At 34.9% G+C, this 18,013-nt stretch overlaps 1 protein-coding gene across 2 annotated transcripts in view; it reads right to left on the reverse strand.

Moving 5' to 3' along the window:
* Positions 1-15,258, reverse strand: part of ARHGEF4 (Rho guanine nucleotide exchange factor 4) — an 88,688-nt gene extending 73,430 nt beyond the window's left edge. For both annotated transcript variants that reach the window (XM_070945313.1, XM_070945312.1), the window contains exons 1-3: positions 13,761-15,258; positions 11,219-11,533; positions 10,466-10,592 (exon numbers count right to left, since the gene is read on the reverse strand). In XM_070945313.1, coding sequence (XP_070801414.1) covers positions 10,466-10,592; positions 11,219-11,533; positions 13,761-15,191 — 1,873 coding nt within the window. In that variant the 5' untranslated portion in view covers positions 15,192-15,258. The remainder of the gene's footprint in view (positions 1-10,465; positions 10,593-11,218; positions 11,534-13,760) is intronic.
* Positions 15,259-18,013: the final 2,755 nt, after the last annotated feature.

The following is an 18,013-nucleotide window of genomic DNA, read 5'->3' on the forward strand; positions in this document are numbered from 1 at the left end:
TAAATCCTTTAAAAAGCCACTTATTCCACTTCAGCATCACACAGTTTATGTCCACTGGATGTCTTTTTTCTTTAACAGTTCAATACTATAGAACACAGATCCACCCAGATTAATATTAATGGTAAAAATCAGCAGCAGATCAAACATAAAAATAAAAGTTATCTTGAATATCCAATATGCTGCCTCTTTAAAGCTTTTTGCTTTATAGAAGACAATAGTATTTAGAAAGCATTTTCAAAACTGATCTGGGACAGTCTTGGTTTTTTTCCTGAAAACATGTATATATTGCACTTTTCATCCCAAATAAGATTTTTGAGATAGCGAACAAAATCTGAAATAAAATGACAGGGAGATAAAACAACCTCTCCATGGAGAAAACTAATGAACAGTCACATCTTAACATCTCATGTTAATACTTCCTAATAGTGATTCTGTATTATACAATAGCAGTGACATAACTAACAATATGAAATCCACAATTGTAATAGAGCACATGCATATATACACACACTCACATTCAAGGAAGGAAGGAAGGAAGGAAGGAAGGAAGGAAGGAAGGAAGGAAGGAAGGAAGGAAGGAAGGAAGAAGGGAGGGAGGGAGAAAGGAAGGTGTCTATTATGTATCTTAACAATTAAAGGATCAATTTAGCACTGAAAGGATACTAGAAAAAGGAAAATAAGTATTCCTGTCAGCATCAAAGACTCTACATGCATATACACCTAGGTAGACTAAAACAGCAGCAAAATCTGAGCAACAATGGCTCAGATCAATCATTAATATAAATGTTTAAAAGCTCATCTGACAAAGAGAGGAAAACTTTCTGCTCCTGACTGGATGCTTTGTTTGAGACTTCCAGGTTTTGCTGGACTCTGCCCAGTATCTAAAATGATTAACTCTTTCATATCTGAAACCCTGGGAATATTTTTCCTCTTTCACCTAAACACCTGATAAGTATTTGGATAAGAATCAACCAAAAGGCTAGAAAAGTATGGGCAAATATCTGGAGAACCTGAGGACTTGCATAATCTGTTCACCCTTGTGATTCAAACCTCTTTAACAGTGACCAAATATATATACATGGGATCAAGTGAACAAAGTTAGCTAAGTTTATACCTGAGGCAAAATGCCTTCCCTTCCCATTCAACACACACAGAAATCAACAGCATGAATGTATTTAATCTTATGTAAGCACTGGCAGTGGGAGTGGATTGCCATCCTGCCTAAGGGCAACAGAGTGTCATAGTTGTATACTGACATCACCTGACAAATACATTTCATTTTCTCTCAGCATCTGTTGTCTCAATTGTAGTAGAATAATATGCTTGGATAGTCCTAGAAAGCATTTTAGAGCAAACCTCTATGACTCATCATATTTCCATAATCCAAAACAAAACAAATAACATGAATAGCATTACAATTGCTCCAAATTATAAAGCACATGTGACTCAAAAGTTAAGATACAGTTTTTAATTTATTTTTATTTATTCCATTTCCATAGCCATCCATCTCAATCAATGTCTCTAATTTAAAAAATATATCACAATTTAAAAACTAAATAACCAAAAAAACCACACACAATAAAAACATCCAAAATAAATATACATAGCAGCTAAGATAATTGGCCAGTAAGCAATAAATCCCTTGACACATTCAGCACCTCACATTCAAGAACAGAGCCAGGTTTTTAGGGTCTTACTCACTGGTTGGATAGAAATGTGGAGAGAAAGCTTTGACAAAAGTAGGCAAAAGGGTTTGTAGACACATTAACAGAAAAGGAAATTCAGTCCTGGGAAAGAAGGGAGTGTGAGAAAGAGACTCAAACTAACCCTGTCTTGATTCTGCTTGGTATAAGAAGGACCAGAGGGAAACTCTAGCAGAGTTTCAATATTCCAATATTATACCCTACAACAATAAGTAGGATTCCTACAATCCTTGTAGAGTCCATTTCCTGACCTGGTGTATCTCAAAGATTTGACCCTGGTGCACAAACAGATATAATTTTATTTTCTATTTGTTCTTCTCCCAAAGGCTATCCTGGCAACTGTTGTTCTTTTATACCACCATTATTTTCATTTCCTAAACCCTCACAATTTATTTGAAGTTCATCTATGGTCAACCATTGATGAATTTAAATGTGGAGGATACCTATGAAGATATCAATTCTATGTCCAGCTATCTATAGGATGGTACAGAAATAACTTCCCTCCAGTGCCCTATCTACAAATGTGATATTTAGTGTTTTTTGAACAATTTGAACAATCATGCAGGGGTATCAAATTGGCAGCCCACAGGCCAGATGTGTCACGCGCAGGCCACACCCATCCCAGCTCCACGAAGGGGGAAAACATTGTGATACATCACGTGACGGCAACATGATGCTGCGAGTTTGACACCGTGAACTAGGGGATTGCAAAACCACCAGGGACCACCCCTTTGTTAAAACAGTTGAGAAATGTTAGGATGAAGCTTCTTATACTGAAAGAGAAAGGGAACAGAGGAAAGTACAAGAAGAGGGTGGGATTTCCTGCCACTGGAAAAAAAGAGCAGAGCTCTTGTGCTTCTATTGGAAAACAGAATTAAGTAATTGCAGCTGAGGAAGAAGTCAAATCAGTGGAACTGTTGAAGAGTGACAATGTTGTGTATAAGTGTTATGTACAATGTTGTAGATAAGTACAATCCAAGAATAAGGCATAAGTTGCATGACATTAGAAACCCTAAAAATCCTAAAAACAAAATTGCAACCTGCTTGTAATGATACTTGGGTGTACACTTCCAAACCTATCATACATAAGAGTACTTCAGAACTTTATACAAAGAGATATTTCTTGAAAATAATGAGATGCTTCATTTCATTTCATTTCATTTTTTCTTTGTTGCTCAGTTGTCAGTGTCTTGGGACAGTTTACAAAGGTTAAGACACAAAGATATTTTTCTGATTATTTTCAAGGAATAGGGCCTCATAACTTTGCTTCCCTACCCTGCTGCAGAAACACCTTAAAGTTGATTTTAATTATTCCATTTTAAACTGGCATTTTTCTTTTCTTGATACAAATATTTTCATATAAAAATATTGATTATATAGTTGATGACCTGACCAGGGGCTTGATCTTGCCCAGTTCCCATTAGCCATTTCATTCTCCTGCAGGCACATCTTTTCATATCCATTCAATGGGTATTTTCCTATATATTATAATAGATATCTGGAGGTTTTTTCTGGGTTTTACTAATTTTGGTGTTATTGTTTGTTTTACATAAGACTATCGGTATCCAGCTGACTAGCCAGTGGAAGGGAGCCACTGAAGGGAACACTGACTGAAGTAAGGCTAGAGCCAGCATGAGTGTGTGAGTGAGAGAGAAAGAGAGAAGGGAAAGGCACAGGATAAGTGAAGAGCTCATCTAGAATGACTATCTTCCCATTTTTTCAATTGTTCTTTTTTCTTTACAAGGGAATATTGATCTTATGACATAAAGGTAGTTTTGATTAAGGGTACAGTTTCTCTAGATTGCCCCCCCCCCATTATTGGAATAATGATCTCCTGGGAAACTGATAGCCCCAATAGAAAAAAAAACCCTTAAAGTTTCTCCAAGTTTATGGAGGTGTATAAAGCGGGAAAACACTTGGAGACAACCAGTCCCTTCTAAGAACATAGTCACAGTAAGGCAAGCAGTTATGGTTGTTTTATCTGCCAGCACACAGAGCAGGGAAGGAGTGAAGCCAGGAAACCACCAGTTGCAAACACGGACTCTCCCACATTAATTGTAAAGACAGTACCATTTCCCAGTAAAATAAAGCTCAGCTTGTAGGGGAAGCATAATTTCTACTTTTGTGCCAGTTCAAAGAGGGAAAGAATGCATATCTACTCAGCCAAGAAAAAGAGTTCTAGGACAAGTCTTGAAAATGACCTTTGCTGCAGATTCTCAATATCGTTGGTAGGAAATGATACTAAACATTGTTGTTTTAACATAACATTTATTCCAAGTGCAGGCTTCATCCTTAGAAACCACTTTTAATGTATATAAGAAATTTAGCTTGTACTCATAAATGGAATGTACAGTATCTTTGGGATATAGTCTTTTTGGCTGTAACTGTATTCCTGATCCTAATGCCACCTAATTCTACTATTATCTAATTTTTATATGTTACTGCTATTATCTCTATGCTAGGATTATCAGTGCTATTTTGATGTATTTTAATGAAACATTGTATTTATTTTAACTATTCATTATGTTTGGAAAAGATAAATAAAAATATTTTACAATCGTATTGATATACTGTATACTTATTGTATTTTATGTGTGGGGGGTATAGTGTGTGTGTGTGTGTGTGTGTGTGTGTGTGTATTTAAGTTATAGATATGTATGATTAACATGCATTTTAAAAGATGCTGGAAGAATGTGGAAGTAATTAAAATTTGCTATGAGATGTCTTACATAACATAATACGTAACATAATACCGTTGCAGTTCCTCAAAAAGTTAGATATAAATTGACCTGATTAATTATACTATATATAAAGATGTGCCCCTTTGGTCCCCAATCTGTATCTTCCATAGTCCCATCTGGGTTTGCTGTGTCTGAAAACTTTCCGGCTAAGTTAAAAGCATTTTGCCATTATGGTAGATGCAATGGATACCAGAATGGAAAACCAGGACCTTAAAACAGCTATTCTAAATGTTACGCATGTTTGCCACTTTGAATTATGTATAAAAAGACAGATTAAAAATATAATAATAAAAGTAACAACAATTCAAATTCTGGGTTTGTTTATCAATTGTGTTACCTAATTATAGAGAGTTTCTAATTATAGTAAGCAACAAAGTGAACAGTAATTGAGAGTAAGGTGGCATACAAATTTAGTAAATTGTTGTTATTTGAGGCTGTAGAAGATCATGTAGGAAAAGAATTCACATATCAGCCATTTTTACCATGGCATTCTCTATTCTCATGCTTTTCATTTTACATATGAAGGGTTATGCAGGACAGATCATAAAACAAGTTATTTCATTTTGTGCACTCCATTGCTGACCTAATCATATAAGAGCTTCCTCTCAGCTTGCAAAAGACCATAGATGTACTGTTATATCAGCAAGCAAGCAAGTTTGAAAATCTACCATTTGTGAACTGAGCTTCCTTCACTAAGAAGCTATTTCAGTTACCCAGAGGTGAAGTTTGATTTGTAGAGCTTCAGAAATCATTAGTGCACTCTTCCATGACTTGGTCACATAATATTCTATTACAGTGTACTGACAAATATTCCTTCTATCGCCTTCAACATTTCTCAAAGGATTGTAATATAGGCAATTGGAATGAAACTAATTATTACAGAGACCAGAATTTTCTTCCGGCTGAGTACCTTCCTTCTGATTATTTATTATTATTAAGGTATTATTGATAATTAAGGTATTGTAGTTTCATGCCATATTTATTTATTTATTTATTTATTTATTTATTTATTTATTTATTTATTTATTTATTTATTTATTTTTCATATTTGTATACCGCCCTACTCCCGAAGGACTCAGGGCGGTGAACAGCCATAAATAAAATACAAAGACATACAAAAGTTAAAAACTATTAAAAAACAGATTAAATAATTTAGGCTCAAAGATTAAAACATCGAAATTTATCTAAAAGAGATTTAAAACCCAATTTAAAAGTCAATTTAAAAAGCCAATTTAAAAGGGAGAGTTAGGCCAGACCAGCCTGTTGGAATAAAAACGTTTTTAGGGCACGGCGGAAGATGCGTAAGTCTTGGATCCTCCGTATCTCTGGGGGGAGCTCGTTCCAGATGGCAGGTGCCTCCACAGAGAAGGCTCTCCCCCTGGGGGCCGCCAGTCGACATTGTTTGGCCGACGGCACCCCGAGGAGCCCGTCTCTATGGGAGCGAACTGGTCGGTGAGAGGCTACTGGTGGCAGGACACCAACAAGGATCCCCAGATTCAGCATCTTTCAGTAACAGTTTTTAAAAGTCTGTTTAGAATAGAATTTTTTATTGGCCAAGTGTGATTGGACACACAAGAAATTTGTCTTGGTGCATATGCTCTCAGTGTACATAAAAGAAAAGATATGTTCATCAAGAATCATAAGGTACAACACTTAATGATAGTCATAGGGTACAAATAAGCAATCAGGAAACAATATCAATAAGTCTGTTTTCTTAAAAAAAAAGTATATGAAATTACCTGTATAGTTTGATATAATTTGATCACTGCACTGGTTACTAGTTAGTTTCAGAGTCTAATTCAAATGGTTGGTATTAATCTTTCAAACATCACATAGGTGACCCTGTTGTGGGTAACTTATGTGGGAATGAACTTGAGATATGGGGGAATGAAAGGGCATAGCCTATAGGTGCATAATGGGCAGAGGAAGAGACCCACCCTAAATTCTCAGACTGTAAATGAGATTTGTACTTTTAGACATGAAAGATAGATGTCAGCCTTCTCAGGAAATCTACACAGGAGACACAACCAAATGAGCTAATTCTATTTTATTAATACAAACATGCAAATATACAAACTTCCAGATTTCCTTTATAGCCTGAACTAGAGGTAAGCTGTCATTTCAGGAGTTAATACTAGTCTGTGGAACAGTGTACTTGCTAAGATGACTCAAATAATAAGTCCCCAGTTTATTAACTTTGGGGAAGCTATGAAAACCATTATACTTTGGTAAATATTTAGTTGATATATGTGCCTTTTTTACTAGATATTCTTTAAATATTTGGTTGATTATATTCTCTAAGTAATTATTGGTGGATTAGGTGGGGATTCTTTTAGCACATGGGTTTCATAATTATTATAAACCTTCTTGAGGATTGGAACTAAGTGGTATATAAATTGCTACATAAATCAATAAATTATAGTTTTATTCTTTTTAAATCAATATATTCGATAATGTTAACTTAAAACCATGATCCTTTAATATTTGAAATGCATTAAAATTGTTTTTTTAAAAAAGTTTGATAAAGAAGAAAACTAGAATGTCTCATGCTGTTTTACAATTATTTGGGAAATATGATATTTTAACCGTACTTTCCAGTTTTGAGTATGGATAAAGTGAAGTCTTTGGAAGAAAAAATACTGTACATAAATAATGTAATCATATCATAGTCTTCCTCAAACTTGGTATTTTCCAGGTCAGCTGAGATTTGAAAGACTAGATTCATCATTGTTGTCTAGGAATTCTCAGCATGTCATTAATGCATCTGGAATACATCACATTGGAGAAAAGAAAAAGAAAATCTGGGACTTGGAATGTGTGTGACTATACCATGCAATGTGATTCATTGATTATCTTCCAACCATACAATTCGTAAAATTCAACTAGGCATTGATATATTGGAACTTCAAAAATATATCTTCTCTTGGTAGCACTGGTCATCTCCTAATGTTTTAGACATTTCAGAATGAAAACAACATTGATATTGTTACTTTTTGTAACCTAAGCCTGAAAAATAAAAGAGATTTTGGCTTCATCCAGTATTCTGACAGCAGTGTTTCTCTTTTCAGTAAATTCTAAATCAGATTGCATAAAAATATTCCATATTTATTTTCTCAAGACTTCAAAGTAGTCTGCTAAAAAAAAAAAAAACCCTGGTAAAAAGTATTTATCAGTATGGAAATGAAATATATATAAAATTGATATATATGAAAATAATATAAATGAAATATTTTATATAGAACAGTATCAATTTATAAATCAAATAAAACATTGTAAACTTGTAAATAGGTTTTTAGCTATTGTGAGTTTTAAGTTGCTGTAAGGGCAACATTATAAGAACACAAATCGTAGATAAGAAATTAGATGTATTTATAGGTAACTCAAGTTTCTGGCTATTTAAAATAAGTACTGGAATGGATGAAATTAGAATGTTACATGCCTTGAAATTATGAAAAAGAAAATCCCAATTCCTGCATGATATAGGAATGTTTCAGAAAGAAGGAAAAGAGCAATGGTATTTTTCTTTTCTCTTTTTCCAAAATTACTTACATAGACAAAAACAATCATATTTGGAAGTGGCATTTGGTTACAAACCTGAGGTTTAAAACCCTACAGGATAATTTTTGGAGAACATGGGGATGAGAGAATCATCCATGAAGAGCATACACACAAATATTATTATTTTTTTAATAACTGACAGGAACTACAACATTGCACTGTTGCAGGTAAAGGAAAATGTATTTCTAGGATTTTCTTCATTTGTAAGGATTAAAAAGATATAATGCTTGAATGCTACATCAAGACACCATTTAGCTTCTAAGAAGTTCAGTTAAATGGGACAGACAAGTGAGGAGAAGGAAGACAATTCTGTAATTCTCACTAGTGAAATAACACAAGCAATCTTTAATTATAATTCATGATTACCTTTCATTTTCCAGTAGTTATTGTCGTTGATTTGCTAACTGAGAGAAGATCAATAAAATAAAACTGTCTGTGACAAAATACTACAGTTTAATGATGAGGAAATGTGATATCTCCATCTCCCTTAAGAAAAGCTTCTGAAACATTCCAAATAAAAAGGGCCTACTATATATTATTTTGACAGTTTGGAAAGAACCAAAGACTTCGATCCTTCATAAATGAAATGAAATTTGAAAGTAGAGAATTTATTCTTACTGGCATTACGTCTCATCCTTCCTTCATGGACCTTAGAACCCTGATCTTTTCTAATGGTATTTTAGATTTTATACTGGTCAGAAAGAGAATTCCAAAGTGACCTCCACCTGGATGCCTAACCTTCATGGGTTTTCATTAGTTGAAACTGCCCAATTTTTCCATGTATTTACAGGTCAAGCCTGTGTATGTTAAACTAAAGATTTTCAAACTTAGCAACTTTAAGTAATCAGAGATGTGCCTCAGGACAAAGTTCCTAAGCAGAGAGTGATACAGATCTAACCTATTATTGTGCATTAACAGTGCTACTAACACCTCCAGGGAAAATAAGATCCTCATTTTATCACACTTGCCATCTTTTACCTTTAATTTTGAATTTTTTAATTGTATTATCTATATCTATTGTAATTTCTTTGATTGTTGTGAGCCATTCAGAGACATTAAGAATTGGGCAGCGTACAAGTTTAACAATGATTGTTGTTGTTATCATTATCATTATCATTATTATATTTTATTCATTAAACATGAAACTCAGTCAACTGAACATTTAAATGTGTATCATCATCATCATCATTATCATTATTATTATTATTATTATTATTATTATTATTATTATTATTATTATTCCTATCTTTTTTTTTAATTAAAAGCTGAATTCCAGGCAGTGAAACGGCATAATGGTTTCAACAAAACTTTGCTGCATGCAAAACAAGTGTTGGTAGCCATTCATAAGAATAACAGCTACCATACAGTTTGATATATATCTTTCTTCCATAAATACTATGCGGTTTCCTTTCCAGGAAAAATATCTAAAGCTTTGTTAAACTTGGGGGATCTCTAGTTCGCCAATCTTTTCGTCCTATTAAACATTTTTCTATTGTTTCTGTTTAAACTATAATCAATCTCATACTAATGGTAACAGAACATTGAAAGAATTGTAATGAAAGCATCTGGAAAAAAAACAACAGAAAGAAAGATAAATTCAGCAGTCACATTAATTCCCTCTGTGTTTCTAAGAACTTTGTAAATAAATACAATCCTATTTAAAAAGCAAGCAAGCTAGAAGTAATTCATCAGCAATGTCACTGATGAAGCAATCTAACAATATAACCAGCAGTTATATTTTACGATAAATGTCCAAGTAATACCTTTGAACATCTTGGACATCTTTGTGCTCCATCTCTGCATTGGAGAATTAAAAAGTGGATTTCTAAGCTTTCATTTAAACCTGCTTATTATTATCCTCTACTGATGATTTTCCTGCATTCTAATTTTCAGTAAGCACTGAAGTCTCAGAGTACAAAAATCATAATTACATTTAAATTAAAAGGAGTCATTTTGCAAACATTATTTTTAACTTATAAAGCAATAGGATTACACTTACAGATGTGAAACGGAAGACATTAGAAAACAGTTGTCAAGTTCCCTTGAAAAGAAAATGGAGCAGCAAAGCAAACTCAGCATGATTCCTTTGAAGCCAATACTATACCCTTCTTTCAAATATAAAGCCTTCCAGAAGGGATTCTGTCAAACTCAATATTAAAAGTCATCACTTTAGCAATTGCCATCTATAGTCCTTCCACTTTATTTTATGCCAACACTAATGAGCTTAATACTAGCGGTGTCTCTTAAAATAAACAAGTTGGTCATGCCACTATAAGATCTCTGCTGAGGTAGATCAATGCATACAAATATATACAAAAGAGGAACTGAAGAAAATAAAGATAGTGTTGCTGAATACCCATTTCCATCAAAGCTAATTGATGCAAATAATATAACTAAACCAATTCAAAATCAACCAAATTATAGCGTAAATTATTAGATATCCAATAATAAAGGTGGTCATACCAGGAAAGGAGATGCTTTGCCTCAAGCCCATGCAGTCTAGTCCGGTAGGTGTGCTCTGGGAATAGAGGTGCAACTTGAGAGGAAGGGTATCAGTGGCCACTGGAGAAGTAACTGATTTTGTTTTAACCTACAGAAAAAAAGTAGTAACACGTTTACAAAAAGAGCTAACCTGAACTCAAAAAAGATTACTGTTTTTTTTTAAGTCTTATATTCAATCCAAACAATCTGGATAAAAAAGAGTAAATGAAAATGCTAAAGGAAAGCAGGGAGTATTCTCTGAGGGAAAAGAACTTTGTAGATATCAGAAATGCTAGATAAGTCATTTGAAGAACTTTAAAAGGAAAAGAAGGCTCTTAAAATTACACGAGGGGGGAGAATAAATTAATATTGTGTGGTCCCTAGTGTTCTCCATGCAGTTGTTTAATATTTAATACTGCTTCTAATAAAGTTGCATTTATGTCATTTGTATTCTAAAATATAAATTATATTCTAAAATAGAAATACTTTTCAATCCACTCATCATAAGTATGTACATATGACACCATGCATCCTATATGAGACAAGAGAGACAATAAAGAAGACCTATCTGTCAGGATAAATCTTTTCTTTTATGATTAGCCTCACAAAAGTGAACACAAAATTGCCATATTGTGTTAGAAACAAAGGAAGCAGAAGAACTAGTTAACAGAATTGTTGAAAGGGAAGAATGAGATGCAAACAGAGAGAACAGACAAATTATCTTTGGTTCCTTACATTGAGTTGATCTTCTGGGAAGTTACTTGATTCATTCTCTCTATCTGACTGGGCCTCTTTCACAAAGGTCCTTTTTCGGTTTCTCTCCATCCATGTATCATCAAAGCTGAAGCACTTGTATAGGGATTTGTGTCTCTTCTGCTGGACATGCTTTTTTATCTTTCCCTCCTGGATATAGAAGGGAAGGATCCAGGCCTTGTCCTCTACATTTGAATCCAAAGACCCTGGCATCTGAATAGACTTTTTTCGGTAAGGAAGACCATGCTTTTCACCTGACCTCTCTTCTGCTGAAATTTCACTTTGTTGGGAATGTTCCTATTTTACAAATAACAGGTGAAAATATCTTTAAAACATGTTTCTTTGTTGACCATTTTGGGCAGCTCACTGCAAGCGGCCATTACAAATCTGGAAAATCTTATTACATTTGTCCGTTTTTAAAGTAACATCATTTATAACATGTCTTATAAATAAAGCCTTTATTGATTCAGTGTGGATGCTGCAATCTAAATGAAACCTGGATTTGTACTCACCTGTATTAACTTCATGTAAAGCCTGGATACATACTCATATAAGTACCAAGGAAAAATATTTCAGCATAGTGTAAATACCCTTGAACCGTTGCTCCAGGGCAGCACATGGCAGGGCTCACTTGCCATATTCTGTTTATGGTGCAGTCCCAGTTCAAATGCCCCTCCCACGTGCATTACTCATAGAATTACATAGAAAACTCTAAACAGCTATTTTAACTGTTAATCAAGTAAGCCAACCAATCTAGAAAGACAGGCATCAAAAGACTTTTGACCAAGAGTTCCTTAAAATTGATTCTGCTGCTAAGAATATACAATTAGCAAAGTTCAGTTAGCTATTTTCTTAAACATCCTTTGAATTCTCTATGTTGTTGGGCCTATAATAAGGAACACCTTGCAATATAAAACCTTGCCTCCAGAGGGCACAATAAAGTTATATTTAGCTGTGACAGTTCACTATCTACCCTAGTGATAACAAGATTTTTGTCCCTAAAGTTGTTTGGTACACTTAGATGGCTCTCTAATTTTGGAATGCTGCCTTCCCCTAAGAACTATGTCCCTTTTTCCTTTCTGTTATTTCAGCCAGAAATTAAATTTTACAGATGTAAATTCTACAAAAAGGAATTCAACAAACTTATACAGGGTCATTATAACTATGGATTTAGCACTGTTATGGAAGAATATTAGACTTGCGTTTAAATACTGGATTATCATTTCTGACAGATGCTATTCCTGTGCTACACAGAAGGTTAGTTTTAACTGGAAAAGAGAGCCAGCTGTACGTTGCTGGTTCGGTCATCATTGTTGTCACTGCTTCTGCTAATAAAGGATTGGCCATACTTTTCCTGGTTTTATTACTTTCTGGAAGCACCATTTTGCCTACTCTGTTCTGGGCTACAATTTATGGGCTACTTCTAAGTTTGTTGCCCATGAGGACAGATGTGGACTCATTAACATTCCCTAGCAGCATTAGTTTAGGATAGAGCTGTTTTCCTATCAATTCACTCCTATTTCAACCTACAGTCTCCCTTGTGCTTGTAGCCTAATTGATATGTCATAACCTATAAGGCAGGCTTCTTGACAGCTGGCTAAACACACCAAAAACTTCCTTACTCTCTGTGAGACCTGCTGCAGCACATATCGGGAAAAATAATTGGAGGCTACTTTCCTGCTTGGTAGAAGGGGCTGTAAAGTCAGAGACAGCTACCAAGTGCTTTCTTAAGTTCTCCTACATTTAAATAGAAAGAACTGCACTGGGCACCATTCTTATTACATTGGCAGAATAGGGCTCAGCCATCAGGACAGAACCATTTATGCCAGCATACCTTTCTGCCTCTCAATAATTAATGGAGTAGTTTAATATTTGACCATCCCTTTGTCTTCTCTATAGGAGGGCAGATAATATGAATCTTCTCTGGATCCTGCAAAGTGTCTCCTGATCTGTATGCATGGTTGCAGCATAATTGCACAGATAATGTAGCCTCGTATAATACATCTTTACTGAAAGTTTTTTTTTTAAAAAAACCTAACCCTTCATTAAAAGACAGTAACAGAGAAAATTACCATCATTGAATTTTAACTCAGGTATTTAAAATGAAAAACCTGCATTTGTCTAGAAATGAAAAGAAGCACTCTTTCAGCACCATTTTTCAAAGGTTACTTCTGAAAGCAAATCTATGACTACAATACCATATCCTCACATACTTATGAAACATGAAAACAAACTAGTTAGCGCTATATATATTTTTTCTGAACAGTCTTATACCCAGAATCTTACATTATTGTTTCATCTTATTTCCAAATTCTCTGAAAAATTTACACAAATGAATAGCTCTGATACATATGTCTTTGTGAGCAAGTTTCTAAAGTTATTTCAAAACATGAAATTTATAACGTTGAGCATGACATCCAGATTAACCCAGAATTCCACAAAAGATACGTAACAAAAAAAATTTTTTACATCCTTCTCCATATACTCAGTGCCAATACACATAATCTCCTGCAGAGCAACTCACCTCATCTCTGATTATATCACTCATTGAAGTAGTAGTGTTTAAGCTGATCTGTGACTGACTGCTTATCCCACTGTCTTCTCTCAAATAGTCATTATCTAATGAGTGCATGGATTGCAAGATAGATCTGGGTTTCAATGTCTTTGGCCTCTCAGGTGCTTCCAAACCGCCATCAATAACAGAGATATTTCCAAGAGATATCAATGAAGTTGAACTTAATTTACCAGGATAATGGAAGCCCATGCGCTGATGAGCAGTTCGAGGACTCTGTGGCTTGGGACTCATAGGCCTGCATGGCATGTCTTTACGTTCATACATTGACAACTGGGGGCAAGAAGGAGTGAAATGGGGAAATGATGACTGCAGATCAATTGGAGTAATTGGAGATTTCAGCCAGAATTCTTCATAGGAGGTATTCCCATCATTCCCCATCATTTTCTCTTTCCCACTACAATCTGGGCTATAGGATGACTCTCTCCTCTTCCTCCTGGTGTCTATAGGTAGAAAATCAGCAGGCCCAAAGGAATAGGAATGCCCACCTCCTGTAGATGACCCATTAGAAACACTGTATTTAAAAAATTCTTGTCCATTTTGATACTCCTTTTTTTCCTTCAATGTTTTTCTACTAAAGTTTCCAGAGCTCCTATTTGAACAGGGATTTTGCTTCAGACTATCTGCCTCCTTGCTTTTTAGAAAAGCTTTCCAAGATTGGTGCGCTTTCACTTTTTCATTTTTTAATGAAATTTTTGGACTCTGTTGAGCATTTTCCTTTTCCAGAGTTTTAGATTCAAAAAAACTTGAAAAGGATCTATGGGCCAAGGCCAAACGGCTCCGGAATTTTTTGCTATCTATGCTTTTGTTACATTTAAAATCATTCTCTGGAGAGGATTTCCGGACATCAGGGTACTCAGTAAACTCATTATTGTTGTTCTCTACAAATCCTAAAGTTGTTCCTTCTCCACATTTTACCCTGGCTAACATGGGAGAAGAAGAATATGTGCCTGCACTTTCTAAGAGTGTCCGACCAGAGCTAGAAGCTTTTCTCAGACTAATTCTATTGAAAAGTCCAGCAGGTCTTTCATAGAATAAATCGTCGTCATCTGAATATTCTGCAAGGCACTGATCCTTGTTTTGCAAAGTAGAAGTGGAAGAATTGAGGTCTTTCCAATTATCTTCTACTTCATCTACTTCATCTGCTTTATCACTATCAAATGTTACTTCCTTAGTTTTCATGTTATCTTGATTGTCAGGAGATGTTAGCTTAGATTTCTTGAAGGATGCCATCTTGGGGAAAGCTAAAAATTTAGAATACTTAACAGACTTTTCTATGGCACCCACTTTGTTGATTCTCTGCACTGCCTTATAGAAACTATTGTTACTACCAAAAAAGCTAATTATATTATTGTCCATCTCTTCACAATTTGCACTTCCCATGCTGATATTATCTAGGCCACTGGTGCTATTATCTTGTGTGTCGATTTTCACTGAAGTGTCACAGATATCTGGATTCACATTCATGTCGTAGTTTTTACTAATGCACTTTGAATTTTCTGTTGAAAAAACTTTATCTGATTCTGATATATGAGAAACAGCAATTTCCTCATGTATTACATCACAAATTTTGGAGTCTTCTTCCCCATTAATTTGCTTAGCATTGATTTTATTTCTTTGAAGATGAGTCTCATCATCATCAACAATGTCTTGGCACAATATATTTATACTATTTATTTCCTGTGTTCTTGCAATATTTACACAAGCATCCTGTTCTGCATTTGTAATCATAGATTCATCCATTGCTGTATAGCCACGAGTTTGAGATTCATGGTTTGTTATTTGTACTGTCTCTAAGACAGAATCACCATTCAACTGACATGGTTTTCTTAGTGATATGTCTCTATTTGCTTCAGGCAAGGCTAAGGACAAAATATCTATGCACCCCTCTTCTTTCCAGGTTTGCACAGTACTTTCTAAAAGTAAATTAGTTGTGGATGTATTGTTCACTAAACTAGTTTCCGTAGATTTTGCAGAGACTGGCAAAGACAGTGAGTCCAGCATGTTTGCATCCGCTTCACAATGTGTGTTTCTTGAACTTTTATCAGGAGCCATCTTAACCAGGAATTCATCTTCATTGTGTGGCAACACCGGCACAGAAAACATGTTATTTGTACAACTGGACTTTCCATTTGGAGATTCTTCTGATTTTGTGGCATCCATGATGGTGATGAGATGAGAGTTGGAATTCTCATGCTCTAGTATCTCAGTAAATTTAGCCAAAGAGTTGTCAACTTCAACATTTGTTTGCAATAGTTCTTGACCAGGGGTTTCCATCAATAAAGCTTTTAACTCAGAAATATTATCTGATTTTTCTTTCTGGCACATATAATGTGGTATTAGTGCTACTTCAAAAGCAGTGACATCAACATCTTTACCATTACTGCAATTGCAAGCCTTCTTTTCTATATTATTGAGATGATTCAAAGGGTATCTTAATATATTGGATGTACTGGGTTCCTGTTCTCTAAAATCTTTTCCATTTGATGTCAGAATCTCAACTGCCTTTTCATGGCCTACATTTGGCCCACTTCTCACTTCAGATGCTCTAAGAAAAGCCTCAAGGTTTTGAGTTTTGATGCATTTGCTTTCCTTGTTCACGTCTACATTAATCATGGAAGCATGAACAACACAAGTATGGTCATATTTATTTGCCACATTGCATTTATCTATGTATCTTTCTGAGACATGAACATCACAGTTGTGAGATTCAGAACTAATGTGATTTGGAGACAACCCTTTAATTTCTATCTGATCCTTTGATTTCAGATGTTTTTTTAACACTACACTGGCATTTACATGTGTTGATATACATCCCATATTTGAAAATTTCTTCTTCTTAGAATTGTTTTCTGAGGAATTTGGCAGGTGGGATAATACCAAAGACTGACATTCAGATGTATCTGTTCCTTCTGTTGTAAGGCCACAGAGCTGGGATTTGTTGATCCCATGGGAGTTTTCTGTTTGCTTCTGTATATTTTCATTTGAAATCAAGTGAGGAGTAAGAAATAACCCTTTCATATTTGTGTCTTTTCCCACTTTTAAGGATTTTGAACAGTCTCTGTTTTCCTTAATATGAACATGATCTGATTCTTTTAGGGGCAATGTGGAGCATGATTGGCTTAATTTATCTGCCAGACAAAGGCAATCATTGATATGTTCTCTAATATCTTGACCGTTTATATTTCCAGAACTATGCCATGATTTCATTGCCAAATTTCCTGGCTTTGTGGAAGGCACCAAAAATGTAGATTTAAAATCTGTGAGTTTCTGCTTTCTGCAATACAAATTTGTTTCTACATTTTTTTCATTGTCAAAAATATTCTTCTGACTATACTCAGTATTAAATATACAATCTTTTTTATACCTCATTTTGGAAGATTCATTATGTCTTTTCCAACTTCCATTTGTTTCTAAATGAATATTAGGCAAACTATTTCTGGAAACTGTTTCCGAGCAGGAACAGCAAGTTTCAGAAAAATTCAAAGAACTTTCAGAGTTTGTTCTGAGATTAACCAATGTTACTGCTTCTGGGCTCATTCTCTCTTTTCTACTGGCACCTTTAATTTGATCCTCTGAATGGGTATAGAAGTGGGCCTCTCTGTTTGCAGATTTTGTCCCCACTTTTAACAAAGCTTCAGTCTGTAACACAAAATCATTTTTATTAGCCTTTGATCCTGTGGATGTAATACTGTAAGGTAATACCTGCTCCTTTCCTTTGACGTCTTCAATTTTGGATTCTGGTGCTAATAACTCCAAGGCATATTTGCTTGTTGCTACATGTAAGACTGAAGGGAATTCCACACTTTCCTTCTGAATAAATCCAAACTCTTTTGTGAAACACTTGGGAGGAGACCTATCTCCTTTTGTTTTGGAATACTTATGCCATGTTTCTTCTATTTCTGAAGAAAGATTGGGTTCTCTAGTGACATCACTGGCAATGGACTCAGAGTCTGACACACTTTCATAAGGCTCTGTCTTGATATCTGACAGTGATTCGCTTTGATGTGACTGGGTTTCAAAATAGTCTTCATCTGTTTCCTGGCCTGATCCACATATCTCCAGCTCTGGTGTATCTGTGATTGAAGAATTCTGGTCTTCTTCGATCTCTCCTTCACTTGTGCAGTTATCAACCGGCTCCGAGGCCTATAAAAAGATGAGAAATTAATCAACAATAGAGTCTTGTATTAAGAAGATTAATTTAT

The sequence above is a fragment of the Pituophis catenifer genome, unplaced genomic scaffold (assembly GCF_029215685.1).
Source record: "Pituophis catenifer annectens isolate HBS135680 unplaced genomic scaffold, rPitCat1.0.hap2 SCAF_6, whole genome shotgun sequence".
NCBI classification, from domain to species: Eukaryota; Metazoa; Chordata; class Lepidosauria; order Squamata; family Colubridae; genus Pituophis; species Pituophis catenifer.